At 46.1% G+C, this 22,981-nt stretch overlaps 1 protein-coding gene across 1 annotated transcript in view; it reads left to right on the forward strand.

The window, feature by feature from the left end:
- Positions 1-22,981, forward strand: part of CSMD2 (CUB and Sushi multiple domains 2) — a 1,651,801-nt gene that overhangs the window by 1,411,319 nt on the left and 217,501 nt on the right. Inside the window, exons 34-35 of the mRNA XM_086956548.1 lie at positions 3,136-3,339; positions 22,828-22,952. Coding sequence (XP_086812674.1) covers positions 3,136-3,339; positions 22,828-22,952 — 329 coding nt within the window. The remainder of the gene's footprint in view (positions 1-3,135; positions 3,340-22,827; positions 22,953-22,981) is intronic.

A 22,981-nucleotide genomic window follows, 5' to 3' on the forward strand; every position in this document is an offset into this window, starting at 1 on the left:
CAATTAGACCACCAACCCAATATAAAGTCCAGTCAAGGTCTCAATACATTAGCCTCTGGCTCATGCCTTGGTACCTGGCTCCTTGCAGGCATGCTTAACTCAGGAGACAGGTATGTAAAGCATTTAAAAACACCAACACATTAAATAAGTAAGACACAGCACACAATAAAAATCCCACACCAAGTTATGACAATAGAAAATACTTTTATCTTTAAAATGACACCAAAATGACAAAAATCCAATATAGAGAACTGGAGATATTAATTTTAATTAGGACATCCGGTCTTGCTTAAAGTCAAAGTTTGCGGCCTATCACGATGGAGCCCTGGTTGGATACACTAAGCAGGAGGCCCGGTAAAAATGTTACTTTCGCACTTAGAAACTTTTTTGGACGGTTATCTCTCAACTGCGCGCAAGGCATTTCGTAAGGCCAGATTTGCAGCGGGTTCACTGGCTTGGTTCAGGGGGAGCTCCCAGTCAACTCCTAGAAGTCTTGAGCTCTGGAGCTTTCAGGGGGATGAACCTGGAATCCGTGTCGCGGTTGAAAGTAGTCGGCTTGACTCTTGATGTCAGGTCGGTCTACTTATGGAGCTTTTTCCAAAAGTTGTTCCAAACTTCTGGAACTTCTTCCTGAAGTGTCTCTTGAGGGTTCAAAGTGTCCAAAATACAAATCTAATGGTCTAGATACTCTGAGATGGTCCTTGGAAGTTTGGGACTAGAGTTCCCACAATGCACCTTGCCAAATCCTTAACGGTCCACTAGACACACTCCAGGCTCGGAAGGGGCTTCCTGAGGGAGATGGTGTGGGGAAGCTCTGTTAACCTGTTGCTTACAGGGAGTCAACTCCTTAATCCTGTTTGAAGCAAGGCAAAGTCCTCACAGCAGTAGTTCCCAATATGCAACAGGAGCAGTCCTTCAGGAAGCAATCCTATGTGGTGCAGACCCGTTTTCCAGTAGGGCAGTCCTTCTTCTTGTAGTTAGATGCAGCAAATCTGAGTTATCATGCAGCTCACATATATTTCTTCCATGATCTCGATTGACAATCAGGGTGGCAACCCTGTCCAATGAAGTGCAGAGTGCCACCCAAAAGCATGACTGCTTCCTCCAACGTGTGGCATAATCTTGTCCCACAAAGCACTGGACTTTAGAATTCAAGATGGAGATTTTCTCTCCTTTAGAGAACTAGCTGGCTAAACCAACCTACTGGTGTGGCTCATTGCCCTTAACACTCTCCCTCGAACACCTTAAAATTCAGTTTCGGGGCCTTCCATCCGGCTGGGGCTACAGGAAGAGGCGGTAGGCCTATTTGTCATTCCTTACTGTCCTGCTCTCTCTAAAGCCCAGTTTGATTTACCCAGCACCCGATCTGGTAGGCCACTTGTCACCTCATCAAAGTCGCTTGACTAAGCCTGTTAAGGCTCACCATTCAAGAAAAGCAGCTAGAAGGCTGGATTTTCGCTCACAGAAAAGAAAGTCCTATAACCTATTTTGTGTACTAGTTATAATAAATTCAACAGTGGCAAGTTGTTAGATTTATCATTGCCAATCTTTTAAGTCATTTTATTACATTTTTAGCTCCTTCCCAGCAATTTTATACTTAGATGACATATTCCAATGTTAGCCTAAGGAGCTAATAATCTACAATAGGGGAAAACAAAATTGGCAGTTTTTTCCTCATCAGCGCATACAAAACATATTTTATCATTTCCCTGGTTGTAGTTACGTGGCACTCCATGCCGGGTGCACCTAGGGGAGACCTTAAGGGTGACTTATACCAAAAGAATAAGGTAGATTACCACTTTGTAAGTGCCTTTAATTCGAAAGTCGAATTTGCATGTAATTTACTTTTAAAGAACATCTGCAATGCAGGACTGCCTTTAAAAATGATAGTAGGCAACACAGTAGTGCACACTCAAGTGCAGGAAATCTATTGGGCCTCTAAACCCCCTTCCAGATTATATACTAGAGACTTATAGGTGGTGTGAACCACCTTGCCTAATTATATACTAGAGACTTACAGGAGTCTGGCATTGCCAATTGTAATTATATCTAATTCCGATATATTTTTTTTTCATCAGAGCACTGGCCATGAGCCTGGTTTGCAGAGCCACAGTCAGAGTCAGTTAGCACCAGTATCAGTCAAACATTTGGGTGAATAGGGCAAAAAGGATGCCTTTTTCACATGGGTGTGTGTGTTCAGAATATTGTGCTATAATTGGTACATACTGTGAGAAATAATTTACGCAAATGCATAGTAGGAATATAAAACACCAGAACACCTACCTGAACTATCCCTGATCCCTTCCTGGTCTTTCACTTGTTACGTATATTACTTTCATGTTCACCTCTGGCTTCATTTTAGCATCCTGTTTCTCATCATTATTTTCCTTTTCCTGTCTTTGCTCATCCTTTGTCTCCTTTCAGTCTGTTGTACTTCTCCTCCCATCTTTTCTTCTGTTTTGTGTCTTCCCATTGGTGGTTTTAATTAAGAAAACAGAAATTTCTCATAAAAGCTAATACATCTGAAAAGCTGATTGTCCTGGGGCTCAGTCAATGACCTTAAGTCTACCTAGGTTTACCCTATGCCTTCTATCCTTGTGGAGTCACCAGGAAACATAAATGATGGGCCCAGCAACTATTCTTTTATTGTTTGTTTGCAAATTGGCATCAAACTCTTACTTTTATTTCTATCCATCAGCTTTGACAACAAACGTTTGAAAAATCCATAATGGGAGAATCAAAGAAACATAGAAGCAGCCATACAAGAGGGGTGTTTCTTTCTTGTATTAAATGTTCTAAGAGGAGGTCAACTTAAGTTAATAACCTAATTGGCTCTGTGACAAAATACTTGGTCAACTCTACTATAAGAGCAAATATGGATGATATCTCATTTCTGTGATATTCATAGGTCAGTTTTTTGCTGTTTTGCTTTTTGGATCATTATTCCAGATCTGTACGGCCATTTTAGGGTAAGGCCGATACCTATCTTTGAGGAAGTTCTCTAGGTGTCCTACTAATTGAAAGAGCCTACAGAGCTCCTTGCGTTGTTCGAACTGGACTTTTCATTCAGTCTTGGAGAATTGTTGTCATCCAATTTGGCTGGGTCTTTTCACCAATGGTGCATTTTTTTCCTAGCTGTACCCCGCACCAGTGCCACTCAGTGCAGCTCCATTCCAGAGCCCAAGCATGGCAGGAGGATCGGTAATGACTTTTCTGTGGGAGCAGTGATCCGCTTTGAATGTAACCCTGGTTATGTGCTGTTGGAGTCCCCAAACATTGAGTGCCAGGCGGTGCCAGGAGCTTTGGCACAATGGAATAGCTCAGTACCGGCCTGCGTGGGTAAGTACTTCATTCAGTTACTGTGTTAAGGTCACCTCTCCCAACCCACAGGGTTAAATAATACATTGTTCTGGTTCTATGTGCGTATTTGCGTTGTTTGTATGCCTTCTCTTGGCTTGAGTAGCAATTGTGTTTATCTGTGAAAAGGCTGCCTTTCTTTTCAGAAGTGTTGCATGTTAGGTCAGCCTTAAGGCATGTAACATTGCATTCAATATTTGAGAACCTACTAGAGCAGATTTTCCTACAAGGTAGTTCTCTTTTTAAAACTGACATTATTTACTTTTTCTTATGGTGAGGATTGTAGTTGCCGAGCATGGTTGTATGTTTTTTTACTTGAAGTTTGTATTGACTCAATACATACCATAGGAGATGATCTTATGTATATTATTTATTCATAGTACTGACTGAGAACCTTTTTTTCTTCTGACAATGTATACACCAGAGCGTGATGATCTTTTTTCAACCAGAATATCTTACCCCACAAGTAGGGTTTAAACTTTTCCACCCCCCAAGTATAACCCAATGTTTCTTTTTTCTATGACGGACTACCGAACCTCCACACATTTCAACCTCCTCAAAGCAAACCCTACATGCACCTCTTTATAATCGTCCCAATGCAATACCAAAGCCATTTTGTGCTAGTCTACGGTCAGAACCACTTTACTATGCACAACATTAGGTTCAAGTGCCAAAGCCAATGCAATAATTTGTTTAAGCAAATCGAAATGTTCTTGACACCGTTCTGACAACACAAATTCTGGTTTGTGTTTCAGTAGTTTTCTATTACAGACCATGAGTGTATCAAAATTCCTAATGAATTTCGAATAAAATTCACAGAGATCTAAAAATGATCAAAGTTGTTCTTTGTCACAGCGGCTTGGAGCTTTTATAGCTGCATCCATCACTCCAGGTTTGAATTTCACACCTTCACTGGACAGCACATATCCCAAATAAACTATATTCACACCAAATATACACTTGTCTCCTCTTTGAGTAACTCCAATGTGTAGAAGCACCTTCAAATAGGCCCGGACTGGCCGTAGCAGGCACCGGGCAATCCCCCGGTGCGCCGTACGGGTGGGGGCCGGTTTTGGGCCCCTGAGGGCCGATTTTGTTATGCTGCAAAATTGGCCCTGTAACAAAATCGTCCGAAAACCGGCCCTGGCGGCTCCCCCCACCACAAGGGGGGGGTTGGCCAAGCTCTTTGCCAGGGCCGGTTTTGGTTCCCAGTCCGGCCCTGCCTTCAACACTTGATCTAAATCCCCATTTTGCTTGACTTTGGTCTCAGCAAACACTATCATATCATCTAGAAAAATTACCACATTGGCAATAACATTTCTCCAGTATTCAATCTTTCATAGATTCACATGCTTGTATCTTCCCCGTCGTCATGGTGGGAGTCTCCCGGTAAATAATAATCATAGCAGTAGAAGAAAAACTGCCTGAAACCATAGAGTAGAGAAACCAGAGGGTAACCTCTCCTCCTCATTATGTGGCCCAAACTACAGCCAATCAGCAACCAGCCCCAGCCTACACCATTCCCAGCAGAGCCACCATACCTCAGATTTCTAACCGCCTTCGTGTGAGAAGGAGTCTCCCTGAGCTCTGCTCAGTTTTTTCTCTCTCTTCACTGAACTTTTGACCTTTGTCAGCTGGATTCAGGTATTGTTTTTTCTTGTTGGAATTACTTCAGTCACGATGTCTGAAAGCTCTAAGAAGAGTCTTTTCAGAGCTTGCAGATCCTGTGGCAAGGCCAGGCTTTTTTCTGAGGATCCTCACAAGGAATGCTTGTACTGCCTGTACCCCAAGCATATCCCTAAGGACTGCAAGTACTGCCAGAACTTCCCTCCCAAAACTTTGAGGGATAGGGAAGGGCGCCTCCTAATATGGCTTCAGAAAAGGAAGGTTCATGACTCCGAATCTGAAGGAGAAGCCATGGGACACTCCTCTAAGAAGTTAAGAGGGTCCTCTGAGGAAAAGGGAGATGTGAGGCAAAAAGCAGGAAAATCTAAGGAAGGTGAACCTTCTACTTCACTCCCTCCAACTCCTCTCAAGCCTACCTCAGAAAAGAGGGCTCCGTCGTCGCTTCCGTCAACGAGATCTGTTAAAAATCCAGTCAGATCGACGACGAGATCGTCGACGACGGCGGCGAAGACCGTTCCGTCGACGATGGCGACGACGACCGTTCCGTCGACGACCAGGACCAGTCCGTCGACGACGACGACGACGACAGTCTCGATGTCGACAGCTTCGTCGACGACGATGACAACGACGACTCCGTCGACGCTGAGTGTTAAGTCTTCGTCGACGGCGAGATCTTCGTCGACGAGCATCCCGTCGACGACCCCGTCGACGGCCCCGTCGACGTTCCCGTCGACGGCGGATAAATCATTGAAGATGTCTTCTCCAACAAAAATAACGTCAACTTACATTTCTGTTAAAAGGATTGCTCCGTCGACGGGGGGGTTGACGAGCAGAAAAGGAGAGTTTTCAACGCCAAAGATATCACCTCTGCTACCTTCCACCATTCTAGATGGCCAGGAATCGGAGGAGGAAGGATCTTTTGGAGCGGCGTACAGTCCTTCGCAGCTCCATATTAAGCATCAGGACACTGATGAGGAAGATCAACAGGAGGACTATGCCTTCACAGACCGGCCGGTCAGGGGCCAAATGAGATATGAGTCTTTCCACCAGGCCTATCACTATGATGATGATGAGGAGGAAGTGGATACGCCTGCACGAGATGAGTCAATGTCGGTACCAATCTCTTTAATATCCGACTTAAGGAGTATGATAGACAACTATTATCGTCGTTTTCCAGAAGATAATGCTCCGGCGGCCTCTGAGAAAAGCTCTCAACCTGTTAAAGAGGCGCCTATAACTCAACCACCTCCCCCTCCTCGGAAGGAGGTTCAAAACGTAATTACAATTCGTGATGACCTGAATGAGTCGGATCATGAGGAGGAAGAAGGAGAAATTGCTCAGGACGAGGAAGTGGGAGACGAATGGAACCAATATATTGCTCCAACATCTCCGGCGTCACCCTTGCCTCAATCAAGTTCTCCTCCAGCGGATATAGCCAGCTTTCATGACCTGATGGAGAAAGCGGCTACAAGGTTCAAGCTTTCTATGCCAGTAAAGGAAAACGATTGCTTCCTTTATGACTTTAAGGAGTCCTCCAGGAAGTCGGTAAGAGCTATTCCTATCATTGAGCATATCTGGGAGGAAGGACTCAAATTGATGAAGAATCCAGCTTCAGTCCCAGCGTCCATACCCAGGCTGGACAAGAAGTATCGCGCTGTAGAGAAGGCTCCAGCATGCCTTATTGGACATCCTCGTCCAGACTCGGTGGTGACTCAAGCAGCCCAGAAGCGCTCCAAGAACCCGATGGCCACATGCGTGGCGCCCCCAGATAAGGAGGGCAAGAAGATGGATGGCATTGGAAAACGCTTTGCGGTGATGGCAGCGGCTTCCATCAAAGCTACCAACGCAATGGCTCTGCTGAGTCGGTTCAATAGACAGATGTGGTCGGACATCGCGCCTTTCCTGTCGCACCTTCCGGAGGACAAGAAGGAGGAGGCAACTACCATTCTTCAAGATGGAGCCAGAGCAGCGTCGGAGTCCATAGATGTGGCAATGGACATATCATCTTTAGCTTTTCGCCAAATGGCCGGGGCGATAACCCTACGAAGGCAGGGATGGCTCAAGGCTACGTCTTTTCGTCCGGAAGTCCAGTCTAAGATATTGGATATGCCATTCGATGGAGAAAGTCTCTTTGGAAAACAAATTGATGAGGCGTTGCAGGGGATAAAAGCAGATACCGACACTGCTAGATCCTTGGGATCATTGCAACAGGGCCGTTATCAGTCCTTTCGCGGTCGAGGATCCAGAGGACACTTTCAACAACAACGTTCCTCTTATCAATCTAATCGGTACCAACCGTATAACCAGCAAGGCTACCGTCAGTACCCCTCCAACCAACAATATCGGTCCTCAAACACTTCCTTCCAGCAGCAGGGAAGGAGAAAATCCGCAGCCAGAGGAAAGCAGGACTCTGGGCGCAGACAGTGATGTTCCGCAGGCGCCTCTATTGCCGCTTCAGATCAACCAGTTCCACTACCTCTCTCAGTTTCTCCCGTATTGGCAGTCCATAACATCGGACAGATGGGTATTGGACATTATTACACAGGATCACACCCTGGAATTCTTGCAAAAACCTCCAAATCGTCCACCCCTTTGCAGAGTTCATCAACACCTAACGGCTCTCAAAGCAGAGGTCTTATCGCTCATTCTGAAAGGAGCAATAGAGGAGGTACCACCAAACCAGCGGGGAACAGGTTTTTATTCGCACTTTTTCCTTATAAGGAAAAAGCAGTCATCGAAATGGAGACAGGTGCTGGACCTCAGAGATCTGAACACATACATAAAAAAGATTTCTTTCCGTATGCTATCCTTGCAGGAAATTCTGCTACTGCTTCGCAAAGGAGACTACATGGTCTCTCTAGACCTGCTGGAAGCATACTTCCACATTCCGATTCACGAAAAGCACAAAAAATATCTTCGATTCATGGTGGAGGGGCGCCATTACCAGTTCAGAGTTTTACCTTTCGGACTGAAATCCGCCCCCAGAGTTTTCACGAAATGCATGGCCCCTATAGCGGCGCACTTAAGAAAACAAGGTCTACAGGTGTTCCCATACTTGGACGACTGGTTGATAAAAGGACCATCGTTCCAAGCAACGCGAAGATCTCTACAAATGAGCATGGATCTCTTCCAAGGTCTAGGTCTTCGGATAAACAAGGAAAAGTCATCCTTTGTCCCGACTTGCGTTCTACAGTTCTTGGGAGCAATCTTGAAAACACAAGAATTGAAAGCTTACCCTTCAGAGGAAAGGATAATGAAAATCTTAAATCTGACTGCATCCCTAGCAGCAAAAAAGTTCACTTCCATCAGGATATTCAAATCATTACTGGGAATGATGTCCTCTTGCATTCCGCTGATCCCCAACTGCCGGTTGCAAATGAGACCGTTACAGGAAGCCCTGGACAAGCAGTGGGTCCAAGCCCAGGGTTCCTTCGACGACAAGCTGGTCATAACAAATCAGATCAAGCGGGCAATGTCATGGTGGGGTATCAGGAGCAACCTAACAAAGGGCCTCACTTTCGAACCACAATCACCAAGCTACGTCATGACGTCAGACGCTTCATTGCGAGGTTGGGGGGCTCATCTGCAAGACCTAGAAATTCAGGGCCTTTGGTCTCCTCAAGAGGCGAAACGTCACATCAACCTCTTGGAATTGGAAGCAGTCTTTCTGGGCCTCCAGGCTTTCCTTCCCAGGATCCAAGGTTCAGCGGTTTTGGTGCGGACAGACAGCACAACAACAATGTTTTACCTGCGCAAACAGGGTGGAACGAGATCAAAACCCTTGTCGATTCTGGCACAAAGAATCTGGAAATGGCTATTGTGTCAGAAAATATCGCTGCAAGTAGAACATCTTCCGGGAGTGGACAACACAAAAGCAGATCGGTTAAGCAGGTCATCCGACATTTGCCACGAGTGGGAAATCAACCAGATCCAGCTGAATCGGATTTTCAAAGTGTGGGGCAAACCAGGTCTGGACCTGTTTGCGACTCAGAGCAACAAAAAATGCAGTCATTATGCCAGCAGATTCCCTCAACAAGATTCGAGGGGGAACGCTCTTCACCTCAGATGGACAGGGATGTTTGCATATGCCTTCCCTCCTTTTCCCTTAATTCCCAGACTACTAAGGAAAATGAGAGCAGAACCTTGCCAGATAATACTGATAGCCCCGGCATGGCCGAGGCAGTTCTGGTATACGGAGCTTCTGCAGTTGTCGGTAGAACCGAGAATACAGCTCCCGATAACCAGAGATCTGATTTCCATGAACAGAGGCCAAGTACTTCATCCGCAACTGACCTCGCTAAGATTGTCTGCTTGGAACCTTTTGAGCACGAATTCCGGTCCCTAGATATCACCCCAGAATGTCGTGAAATACTGCAAAGTTCTGTGGCTCTGTCTACCAACAGGACATATGTAGCAAAATGGAAGCGATTCTGTAGTTGGTGCATGACTAAGGCACTGCATCCCTTAACGTCCTCGGCGGAGCAAATCCTTCCGTATTTACTACATTTAGCCAGATCAGGACTGGCTCACTCATCTATAAAAGTCCATCTAGCTGCAATTTCCAGGTATAGAAGATCACCAGGATGCCCTTCCTTGTGGTCTAATAGGCTAATCAAGGAATTCTTGAAAGGGCTGTTCAGGAAGTTTCCTCCTGTCAAGCATCCTCCACCTTCATGGCAGCTTAACACAGTATTGTCGCAGTTGATGAAAGCTCCCTTCGAACCCATACACAAATCAGAATTACAATTTTTGTCATGGAAGGTGGCTTTGCTGTTGGCGCTCACGTCTGCCAGAAGAGTGAGCGAGATACAAGCTTTTTCTATATTGGATCCCTTCACTCAATTCAAGCCGGATAAGGTGATGCTAAGAACCAACCCTAAATTTGTGCCTAAAATACCCTCTTATTTTCATCTAAATGAACCTGTCATTCTGCCGACATATTTTAAGAACCCATCCACGGCGGCTGAAAAATCTTTGCATACTTTGGACATCGGCAGATGCCTAAAATTTTACATTGAAAAGACTAAAAGCTTTCGCAAATCAAACCAACTGTTCGTTGCTTACTCGGGGGTCAGAAAAGGGCTGGCCCTTTCACGTTCCTCCATATCCAGATGGATTGCTTCCGCTATTTGCTTCTGTCATGAGAAAGCAGGAAGACCTCTCGACAGGAAAGTCCGTGCCCATGATACACGGAAAATGGCGACGTCTTCTGCATTGCTGGCAGGAGTACCCCTTCCAGACATATGTAGAGCAGCAACCTGGTCGACTGCTCATACATTCACCAAGCATTACTGTCTGGACACGGAATGGAAAGCAGATGCAGCAGTGGGACAGGCAGTCCTGCGACATCTCTTTAAATAAGGTACATGTTTATGACTTGTATTCTGCAAATTTCTGTTTACTGTATAATATGCTTTTCTCTTTACGCAAATAATTATGATGTCAATGTTTAATTGATCATGCCTTGGTATTGTGGAAAGTTCTTTTGTAATAGAAGCAATTTATGGCACACAACCCCGAGATAGGAAAGGGGTCTAGCCTGGAAACGCTCTAACTACAGGAACTGCTATCTAATCTGATACAAGCATGTGAATCTATGAAAGATTGAATACTGGAGAAAGAACTAGTTACTTACCTGTACACTATGGTTCTCCAGTATTATCTTTCATAGATTCACATGCGCCCGCCCGCCTCCCCGTTTCCTTTAGGTAGACCGCCTTTTATCTCTGGTTTTCCTGTATAGCTCACTCTTGGGCGGTAGGAAATCTGAGGTATGGTGGCTCTGCTGGGAATGGTGTAGGCTGGGGCTGGTTGCTGATTGGCTGTAGTTTGGGCCACATAATGAGGAGGAGAGGTTACCCTCTGGTTTCTCTACTCTATGGTTTCAGGCAGTTTTTCTTCTACTGCTATGATTATTATTTACCGGGAGACTCCCACCATGACGACGGGGAAGATACAAGCATGTGAATCTATGAAAGATAATACTGGAGAACCATAGTGTACAGGTAAGTAACTAGTTCTTTACCATTTCTGTCATTACCTTTTGTAGTATGTAGGCTGCTCACGCGAGTCCAAATGGCATCTGGCAGAATTGGAATGTACCATCAGGTGTCACAAAAGCAGTGCGGTGCCTTGAATATTTATCTAATTTCACCTGATGATGCGCGTGCACACAGATCAAGCTTTCTTAACTGCTTGACTGGCCAACAGATGTTATAGGTTCCTTAATACGGGGTGAATGGAAGTTCTCCACTCGGAAGGCATTATTGAGGCACCTACGGTCAATGAAGTGACCCAGTTTCCCTGATTTCTTTTCTACTAGAACTATGGGAGAAAGCCAACGTTTGGCATCTACTGTGTCAATGAGGACAACTCCTGCATTTTGTCGAGAATCTGGGAAAGTTCCTCTCTCACACTGTGTGGGGTATTGTGTAACCTCTGCATAACAGGAATTACTTTAAGCATACTCTGAAACGCAGTTCATAAAACTTTTACCAATGTAAAAAATGCAACAAAACGAATGCTGCTCTGTTTGTACTGTTTATCAATTAAAGAAACTTTTCAAGCGTTTCAAATTATCTGAAGATTTTGTTTCCATTTCAATGTATGTGACCAGCAAAAAATAGCAATATACGTTTGCTTGATGTTTTTTAACAGTGATTTTCTATGGATCAGATTTGTTTTTAAATAAACCCCCATTGTACATATGAATGATTTACAAGCAATAAATGAAACGTATTTGCTTTGACATGGTTTCATTATTCATTTCCGCTATGTTTCCCCAATCACAAAAACGTGTATTTAAACTTGACCTGAGCTCTATTCCTTATAGAAGCACCAAGAGGAAATGGATTATAATATGGCCCTCGGTGTCTGATAATTTATTCAGTTCCAGCGCAGGAGCTGTTCCTGAATTACCCCTTTCCATCTCCGTATGTTCGGCGTGTTTCCATGGCAGCAGGTGTATTTCTGCGTGTTTGTATCCATGCACCCAACATCGGCTGGGGAGAGCTGCCCACCCCACAGTGTAGTTGCCTTGTTCTTGTAAAATTTAACAACCTCATCTGTACCGTTGCTCGTGGCGAAGCATCCATCGAGAAATAGGCATTTTTACTGACTCTAAAGCCAATAAACAATAAACAAAAAAAATGCTAAATGACCACTGTTGTCTCGTGTGCCACATTGACTTGTAAGACTAACAGCTGTATCCAGGCCTGGTCGTCAAACGCTGTGCAAGGAAGGGCGCCCAGAAGAGTGCAAACATTACTGCCAGAGCCTTCTGTTCCAGGCTGCATTACTCTGTGACATCCTGGCCTTTTGTCATAAGTCGCTGTCATAATCAGTGAAGCTACTGCCTTTCTTATATATTTGTCGATGTGTGGCTTTATGGCCTTTGCTGCGTAAATAAACATGCAGCCGAACCTATCTGGCGAGTCACAAATGAATGCCCCTCTCTGTTCCAGTTTGCGGCCTGTGTTCCATAAATATATGGCCTCTGTCTAACGGTTTCCTTTGTGACGTACTTAAAAAGTCCCCCTTCACCTTCGCTGCAATTTGTGACGCTGGTGACAAGAGATACGCTTCATCGGTGCTGTGCCAGTTGCCTACATGTATTTTGTGTGTATGTGGCATGTTGGAGGCACTGGCTTTGAACCTTGGAATGATTGTGTCTGTTCATTTTGTCCTGAGGTACGCTGTAATCTTAAATGGCCCCGTAATAGTTTTCTTGACAGTGCATGGATGAAGTGTTAATGTGTGATAATTCCACATAGATATTTATCTCATATTTATTTGTGGTGTTTCTGATACATCAGCAACCAATAGTGTTGTACAGAGTTCCCCAGGGGGAGCCAAAAGAATTAGCTCAGCCTCTCTTCTCTCTCACTCAATAAAAAAGTGGGGGTTTAGTGCATGGTGTAGACCCTCTTCAGAATGTAAGGATACCTCACACAGGCTCACGGCAGGACCACAACTGTTGTCCCAGCCGATGACCGTCCAGCGTCATCATTGGTATCCTGCTCCTACGACAGGCTGGCGGTGCAATGCCCGTCGGGCAGCAAGTGAAGCTGCACTTTAGCGGAGATCTTCTATTCCGAGCCAACGGGTGTGTGGGTGTGAGGGGCCTATAAAAGGTGCAATAGTGAGCGTGGTGGTGTGTCTTAAAAAAAAGTCAGTAGAGTCCTAAATAGAGAAGATTTTATTGGTCAGGCTCACTGCTTTATTAAAAAGGTGAAGGGGTATTAAGGAGTGGTGAACAATGAGACCAAACCTTTATTCAACCCTTGTTGTGAAAACGGTCAACATGTTTCACGCCCTAAGGGCGATTCATCAGGACCTTGTGCTCATATAATTGCTAGCATCCCCCGGATAGGGAGGACACTGGTATACGACCTGTATAGTGTCGTTCTCAAATGATTCCTTATGAGGGACCTCCTGAAAAAATGAAGAGAAATAAGCAGACAAACATTGATGTCAAAAGTAAATATGGACAGGAGTACATCATATTTGTGCCTATATCCAGGGTGTCAGAGGATACGTGCCCAGTGGCTAACGTAGTGTTAAGGTGGTGACAGGGTCAGGTGGTGCTGTGAGTGAGAATTGTTTAAAAATGTATAGAAATATATATACACACAGTGCGCCAGGGTGAGTCGCTCTGCATAGTGCTGCCATGCTGGAACGCTATAGCATGCATCTAAGTGGAGGCGTCGTATTCTCGCCTGTGCAATTGTACAGGGAAGTGGTGGCACATCCTCATTTAGTCGAGCGGTGGGTGGCGCCAATAATAGAATATTACACACGCATTTGTAGGCCAAAAATTGAGCCGCAAACGCTGAAAAAAGCCGCACAGTTAAAAACCATTAGAGGTGATTTGACACTCTGTAACAAGGTAAGTTCAACGCTGGCGGTAAGATCGTGTATCCCAGCGAGGAAAAAGTTAAACGAGTCAACATGCCATGCTAAACGTGTGCGTTTAAGAAAACGCCAGTCTACAAGTCACTGTGCCACTTACCCGTTGGGATTCCTCTTTAAAGCCTCACGAGCTGTCCAAGTGGGGCCAGCAGCGATTGAGGAATTCCTATGAGGGAAGTAGCTTATTTAGCGGGATCGTTGGGAAAAATATCCAGCTGATAACCCAATAGCGTGAATGGGCTTGCTGCGTGTGTGAGCAAGGTGCAGGCAGTCTATCAGGGCTCAGATCCACACCTTACCTCAAATGTCGCCGGTGGCAGGCTTCTCTACACCTACCCCTCCCACAGGAACTCCGGTGACTGGACAGCCGGCGCAGTAGTGCAGCAATGTCCGGTGTAAATAAGGGAGAGCAAAGCGCGCGTAGGGGGTGTGTCACTCCAGTTGCTGGGTTACGGCGCGCGGGTGTAGAAACCAAGGAGGGGTTAGCTGAGGATAGCGCGGACCGAGTCAGAGTAGACCGGGGCCATCTTGGAATGGGTCTGGGAGTCTCGCAGAGCATGTTTGGGGCATTTGCAAATGGACAACTGGTCCAGATTAATAATAACTCTCTAGCGAGTTTCGCCCTGGCATGCGCGAGTATGAAGCAACAAGGGGATGGCTGGAGATAATGCTGAGGCCATCTTTAGAAAGTGTTTAAAAATCTACTGGGGCGTGTTTTAAGGCGCTTGGGCATGGATAACTAGTCCAAACAAATAGTGACTACCTGGCGAGTATCGCCCTGGCAAACGCGACTCAAGAGCAGGGGGTGAGCAAAGGATGAGCTGGTGATAGCACAGCCCAAGCCGTACAAAACGGAGGCCATCAATGGATGGGTGTGGAAGTCTAGCACGGCATGTTGAGACACTAGCAAATGGACAACTGGTCCAGATTGGTCACTATCTGGCGAGTGTCGCCCAGGGCACCCCATCATTCAGCCCCAAATCGTCGCTCTGAAGCCGGTGTATCCATCTCTGTTCATATCTGAACAGGGCTTGTTGGTTCAGGTTCGGTAAAGACTCAATGACAGTCCATCGAATGTTCTCTGGAGAGTGATTATTGTCCTTGCAGTGTTCGTACAGCTTTGTGTGTGTTTTGTGACATCGGATGTTGCTATTGTGCTCCATTATTCGTTGCTTAACAGGACGCATTGTCATCCCGATGTACAATGAATCGCAGGGGCAGATCAAAACATAAATGCATTTGGAGCTGTTGCAGTTGGTATGTCTGCTCATTGTCCAAGTGAAGTTCTTATTCAGTACAACGGTCTTACCCTGGATGGTCTGGGGGCAGACAACACAGGAACCACAGCGATAGTGTCCAGTAACTGGGGGGAGGTCCCAGAGCGTATTAACAGATTGAGTGCTGGTCTTCTTTGGACGGGTATGGATAAGGGTGTCCTTGAGGTTAGCCGTCCTTTTAAAAGCAAATCGGGGGTGCGGTAACTCCATACCTGCGGAGTTGAGAATGCCCCAGTGGGTACTGACAGTTTTTTTGAAGAATGAGGAGTTTCTTGTAAATGAAGTGACACAAGTGATCTTGTCATCTGGCTCCTTGGGGTGTGTCTCAAGTAGGGCCTCTCTGTTGTTGTTGAGGGCTCGTTTGGTAGAGTTTTTCAGAAGACGTGTGGGGCAACCCCGGTCGAGGAGTTTGGTTTGCAGGGCTTGTGCTTGTCGTTTGTAGTCAGCGATTGAACTACAGTTTCTCCGGAGACGGAGAAATTGTCCGAAGGGGAGATTATCCCTCAGGGATTTCGTGTGGTGACTGGAGTAAGGCAAAAGGCTGTTCCTGTCAGTCTCCTTCGTATAGAGACTGGTGCTGATTGTAGTTGGCTCCAGGATTATGCTGAGGTCCAAATAGGGTATGGATTTATCGGAGATGGTGCCCGTGAACTTAAGAAAGGGGTCTTGTTGATTTATCCATGTGCAGAAGGCCTCACATGTCGTCCGATCCCCCTTCCAGAACACCAGGATGTCGTCGATGTACCGACGCCAACACGTGAGATTTTCCCGGAATGGGTTGTATTCAGGGGGGTAGATGCATTTTTTCTCAAACGATGCCATGTAGAGGCATGCCAGGCTCGGCGCGAAGGTCGAGCCCATCGATGTCCCGCGGATCTGGTGGTACAGATTGGACTCGTATTTGAAAAAGTTTTCAGTCAATGCAATATGTGCCAACTCCATTATGAATGAAACCGGGGTAGGGGACAACCACTCCTCTTGTCGTAGGAGGGCGTCCACAACTTCCAGTGTTGCCTGTTGGGGTATATTCGTGTACAACGCTTCCACGTCGAGAGTCAAGAGAAGATCAATGTCCTCCCTGCCGTCCATGTCGTCGATAAGCCGAAGCACATCTCTCGTGTCCTGCAGATAGGACGGGATGGATTTGACCAGAGGTTGTAGGAAGGCATCGCAGAACTGAGAGAGGGGTTCTAAAATTGAACCGATGCCAGACACAATTGGTCTACCTGGAACTGGGGTGGTACCCTTATGTATTTTAGGCAGGGTGTAAAAGTATGGTATGACCGGGTCGGTGGTCACCAGAAATTCTGCCTCTTTTTTACTTAACCATTCGTTGGTCTCTGCTTCTATGACCAGAGACATCACGGTGGTGGTCAGTCGGTTGGTTGGATCCTCTGTCAATAATCTGTAATGGGTCGTACAGGAAATGATCGAGCTGAAGCAGTTCTTTAGAAAGATACGCCTCCGGGCTTTCTTCAACAATCGGCCTGACTTACCCTGTGAGGACACGGGTCTCAGGAAGCCTTCCTCCTTCACCCCCACTGATGGGATGGTTCCACCAGAGGTCCTGACTTTTGAAAGAGCAGTTCTGCAAACCATGAAGAACAAACCCTCAATCAAACCATTCAACAACCTTTCCAATGTTGAAAGACAGGCAGCTTCCTCCCTCGGCAAGGACACTTCAATTGTCATCAAACAAGCTGACAAGGGGGGAGCCACTGTCATACAAAACTATGACGACTATGCTCAGGAGTGTAGACGCCAACTAGCAAATACGACCCATTACAGATTATTGACAGAGGATCCAACCAACCGACTGACCACCACCGTGATGTCTCTGGTCATCGAAGCAGAGACCAACGAATGGTTAAGTAAAAAAGAGGCAGAATTTCTGGTGACCACCGACCCGGTCATACCATACTTTTACACCCTGCCTAAAATACATAAGGGTACCACCCCAGTTCCAGGTAGACCAATTGTGTCTGGCATCGGTTCAATTTTAGAACCCCTCTCTCAGTTCTGCGATGCCTTCCTACAACCTCTGGTCAAATCCATCCCGTCCTATCTGCAGGACACGAGAGATGTGCTTCGGCTTATCGACGACATGGACGGCAGGGAGGACATTGATCTTCTCTTGACTCTCGACGTGGAAGCGTTGTACACGAATATACCCCAACAGGCAACACTGGAAGTTGTGGACGCCCTCCTACGACAAGAGGAGTGGTTGTCCCCTACCCCGGTTTCATTCATAATGGAGTTGGCACATATTGCATTGACTGAAAACTTTTTCAAATACGAGTCCAATCTGTACCACCAGATCCGCGGGACATCGATGGGCTCGACCTTCGCGCCGAGCCTGGCATGCCTCTACATGGCATCGTTTGAGAAAAAATGCATCTACCCCCCTGAATACAACCCATTCCGTGAAAATCTCACGTGTTGGCGTCGGTACATCGACGACATCCTGGTGTTCTGGAAGGGGGATCGGACGACATGTGAGGCCTTCTGCACATGGATAAATCAACAAGACCCCTTTCTTAAGTTCACGGGCACCATCTCCGATAAATCCATACCCTATTTGGACCTCAGCATAATCCTGGAGCCAACTACAATCAGCACCAGTCTCTATACGAAGGAGACTGACAGGAACAGCCTTTTGCCTTACTCCAGTCACCACACGAAATCCCTGAGGGATAATCTCCCCTTCGGACAATTTCTCCGTCTCCGGAGAAACTGTAGTTCAATCGCTGACTACAAACGACAAGCACAAGCCCTGCAAACCAAACTCCTCGACCGGGGTTACCCCACACGTCTTCTGAAAAACTCTACCAAACGAGCCCTCAACAACAACAGAGAGGCCCTACTTGAGACACACCCCAAGGAGCCAGATGACAAGATCACTTGTGTCACTTCATTTACAAGAAACTCCTCATTCTTCAAAAAAACTGTCAGTACCCACTGGGGCATTCTCAACTCCGCAGGTATGGAGTTACCGCACCCCCGATTTGCTTTTAAAAGGACGGCTAACCTCAAGGACACCCTTATCCATACCCGTCCAAAGAAGACCAGCACTCAATCTGTTAATACGCTCTGGGACCTCCCCCCAGTTACTGGACACTATCGCTGTGGTTCCTGTGTTGTCTGCCCCCAGACCATCCAGGGTAAGACCTTTGTACTGAATAAGAACTTCACTTGGACAATGAGCAGACATACCAACTGCAACAGCTCCAAATGCATTTATGTTTTGATCTGCCCCTGCGATTCATTGTACATCGGGATGACAATGCGTCCTGTTAAGCAACGAATAATGGAGCACAATAGCAACATCCGATGTCACAAAACACACACAAAGCTGTACGAACACTGCAAGGACAATAATCACTCTCCAGAGAACATTCGATGGACTGTCATTGAGTCTTTACCGAACCTGAACCAACAAGCCCTGTTCAGATATGAACAGAGATGGATACACCGGCTTCAGAGCGACGATTTGGGGCTGAATGATGGGGTGCCCTGGGCGACACTCGCCAGATAGTGACCAATCTGGACCAGTTGTCCATTTGCTAGTGTCTCAACATGCCGTGCTAGACTTCCACACCCATCCATTGATGGCCTCCGTTTTGTACGGCTTGGGCTGTGCTATCACCAGCTCATCCTTTGCTCACCCCCTGCTCTTGAGTCGCGTTTGCCAGGGCGATACTCGCCAGGTAGTCACTATTTATTTGGACTAGTTATCCATGCCCAAGCGCCTTAAAACACGCCCCAGTAGATTTTTAAACACTTTCTAAAGATGGCCTCAGCATTATCTCCAGCCATCCCCTCGTTGCTTCATACTCGCGCATGCCAGGGCGAAACTCGCTAGAGAGTTATTATTAATCTGGACCAGTTGTCCATTTGCAAATGCCCCAAACATGCTCTGCGAGACTTCCAGACCCATTCCAAGATGGCCCCGGTCTACTCTGACTCGGTCCGCGCTATCCTCAGCTAACCCCTCCTTGGTTTCTACACCCGCGCGCCGTAACCCAGCAACTGGAGTGACACACCCCCTACGCGCGCTTTGCTCTCCCTTATTTACACCGGACATTGCTGCACTACTGCGCCGGCTGTCCAGTCACCGGAGTTCCTGTGGGAGGGGTAGGTGTAGAGAAGCCTGCCACCGGCGACATTTGAGGTAAGGTGTGGATCTGAGCCCTGATAGACTGCCTGCACCTTGCTCACACACGCAGCAAGCCCATTCACGCTATTGGGTTATCAGCTGGATATTTTTCCCAACGATCCCGCTAAATAAGCTACTTCCCTCATAGGAATTCCTCAATCGCTGCTGGCCCCACTTGGACAGCTCGTGAGGCTTTAAAGAGGAATCCCAACGGGTAAGTGGCACAGTGACTTGTAGACTGGCGTTTTCTTAAACGCACACGTTTAGCATGGCATGTTGACTCGTTTAACTTTTTCCTCGCTGGGATACACGATCTTACCGCCAGCGTTGAACTTACCTTGTTACAGAGTGTCAAATCACCTCTAATGGTTTTTAACTGTGCGGCTTTTTTCAGCGTTTGCGGCTCAATTTTTGGCCTACAAATGCGTGTGTAATATTCTATTATTGGCGCCACCCACCGCTCGACTAAATGAGGATGTGCCACCACTTCCCTGTACAATTGCACAGGCGAGAATACGACGCCTCCACTTAGATGCATGCTATAGCGTTCCAGCATGGCAGCACTATGCAGAGCGACTCACCCTGGCGCACTGTGTGTATATATATTTCTATACATTTTTAAACAATTCTCACTCACAGCACCACCTGACCCTGTCACCACCTTAACACTACGTTAGCCACTGGGCACGTATCCTCTGACACCCTGGATATAGGCACAAATATGATGTACTCCTGTCCATATTTACTTTTGACATCAATGTTTGTCTGCTTATTTCTCTTCATTTTTTCAGGAGGTCCCTCATAAGGAATCATTTGAGAACGACACTATACAGGTCGTATACCAGTGTCCTCCCTATCCGGGGGATGCTAGCAATTATATGAGCACAAGGTCCTGATGAATCGCCCTTAGGGCGTGAAACATGTTGACCGTTTTCACAACAAGGGTTGAATAAAGGTTTGGTCTCATTGTTCACCACTCCTTAATACCCCTTCACCTTTTTAATAAAGCAGTGAGCCTGACCAATAAAATCTTCTCTATTTAGGACTCTACTGACTTTTTTTAAGACACACCACCACGCTCACTATTGCACCTTTTATAGGCCCCTCACACCCACACACCCGTTGGCTCGGAATAGAAGATCTCCGCTAAAGTGCAGCTTCACTTGCTGCCCGACGGGCATTGCACCGCCAGCCTGTCGTAGGAGCAGGATACCAATGATGACGCTGGACGGTCATCGGCTGGGACAACAGTTGTGGTCCTGCCGTGAGCCTGTGTGAGGTATCCTTACATTCTGAAGAGGGTCTACACCATGCACTAAACCCCCACTTTTTTATTGAGTGAGAGAGAAGAGAGGCTGAGCTAATTCTTTTGGCTCCCCCTGGGGAACTCTGTACAACACTATTGGTTGCTGCTGCTCAGGACGAGTACATTGGACCCCACTCAAAAATCGTCCACCTCTATTCCCCCTGTTTGATACCACCCGTGTTTCTGATACATAACTTATCATATTCCCCATAGTCACTCGTGGCGTTCGTCATGTTTACTTGAGGCATGTTTCACATTCCCTTGTGTTTTCGTACTTTCTCCTTGTTTCTTCGTGTTCACTTGCACTGTTTCTCATATTCATTCATGGCCCACCTCATATTCACTTGTGGTGTTCCTCATATTTAGGTGAGACATTTTTCACATTCCTCTGTGCCATTTTTAAATTCTCCTGCGAGGTTCTTCATATATGATTATGGTGTTTCTAATATTGACAAGTAGTGTGTTTCATGTTCGGTTGTGGTGTTTTTCATATTCAGCTCTGGTGTTTCTCTTATTAACTTGCGATGTGCCTCATAGTCACTTGTGGCTTTCCTCATATTCAATCATGGCATTTTTCATATTAACCTGAGACAGCTTTCATAGTCTTTTATGGGGTTCTTTGTGTTCAGTAGGCTGTACCTAATAGGTGTTTAGGTTCTTCATATTCACTTACGTTGATCCTCGTATTCGCTTGTGACATTCTTCAAATTCATATGTGGTGTTTCATATCGCAACATGTGTTTCTCATACTCGCTCATGAGGCCTCATTTATGAAAAGTGACGCATCGCTGCGTGAAAACAGCGATTCGTCACTTTTCACTGCGCCCTCCTTGCGACACCAATGATGCGTCATATTTACAGTATGACGCATCATGGCGCAAGGAGTTACAGATACGTCAGTATTTCTGACGTATCTGTATGGCGCAAAAGTGATGCATTGCTGGAGTGTGTCACAAAAGTGACGCAACTCCAGCAATGTGTCCTTTCACATGGCGCTGTGAGGCAGGCGTAAGAAATCGACGCATTTGTGTCCTAGCAGTGGCGCAGTGAAATCTCATAGATTTCACTGCGTCACTTCTACAACCCTGTCTTGCGTCAGAACGCCCCCCCACCCTGCATACATTATACCTGGCGTAGGTATAATGTAGCACAGGGGTTTACAAAGTGACGCATCTACCTAGATGCGTCACTTTGTAAATATGGTGCAACAAGCCACATTTTTTACGCTGCTGGTGCGTCACAAAAAGTGACGCACCGGCGGCGTAAAAGTGACGGCGTAATAAATGAGGCCCCTGGTGTTTCCCATATTCACTGCTAGCTTTCTTATTCACTTGTTGCAGTCCTTCTAGTCACTTCTGGTGCTCGCAGTCACACATGTTGTGTCCCTCATATCCAATGCCAGCATTCCTCGTAAGCAAGTGTGTCATGTTTCAGAATATTTTATGAAGTTTCACATATTCACTGTGGCATTGCTTAGATTCAGTTTTGTTTTTCTTTTTGTTTCCTTGTGGTGTTCCTTAATTTTACGTAGTTGTTCTTTGTGTTCACTTGTGATGCTCCTGTGTATCCACTTGTGGCATTCCTGAAACTCAAGTGTGGTGTTCCCAGTATACAAGGGTGCTGTACTTTTCAGTTTCCTGTAGGATTCCTCGTTCTAACGTATGGTGATCTTTGTCATTTTTGGTGCTAAATTGTGTGTTATGGAAAACAGGGCATGGATCAACGAAGGGTGATTGTAAGAGGTCACTTACAGTTTGTTGACAGCTATTGGACATATCTTTTGTGAGGTTACTTTGTGGATACGGCTGGTAAGGGGCGGGTTGGGGAGCATTAGGAAGGAGTCAGAGGGGATGTGTGTGATATATAATAACTCTTAATCTACATTGTAAACTTTTATGCTTGTCACTTATGGGGTGCTAATATCCCTGTGTGATAAACCTTGTAGGCATATCTGGTTAACAATGTGTTGGGGAACAGAAAGAGGGGATCAACTTCTGATGATTGAGACTGGTGGTATATATCATGTTGCTAATTGGTGTTCCTCATGTTCCCTTGCACAGTTTGTTTTAACCAGTGTTGGCTTGTAGCACATTTTGAAGCATGGGGTTTATCTGGATCAATTGTCCAGTTCTGTATCCAAGTTTCCTGTTTTGAGGCCTTTTGATGAAATGATATTCTTTTCTTTGCCGTTTCAGTGCCTTGTGGAGGGAATCTGACAGAGCGCAAAGGGACTATCCTCTCTCCTGGCTTTCCAGAGCCCTACTTGAACAGCCTGAACTGTGTGTGGAAGATTACAGTCCCTGAGGGTGCCGGAATACAGGTATTTGCAAAAAGTCTGCTGTTGGAAGA

The sequence above is a fragment of the Lissotriton vulgaris genome, chromosome 2_1 (genome assembly GCF_964263255.1).
Source record: "Lissotriton vulgaris chromosome 2_1, aLisVul1.2, whole genome shotgun sequence".
In the NCBI taxonomy this organism is placed as follows: Eukaryota; Metazoa; Chordata; class Amphibia; order Caudata; family Salamandridae; genus Lissotriton; species Lissotriton vulgaris.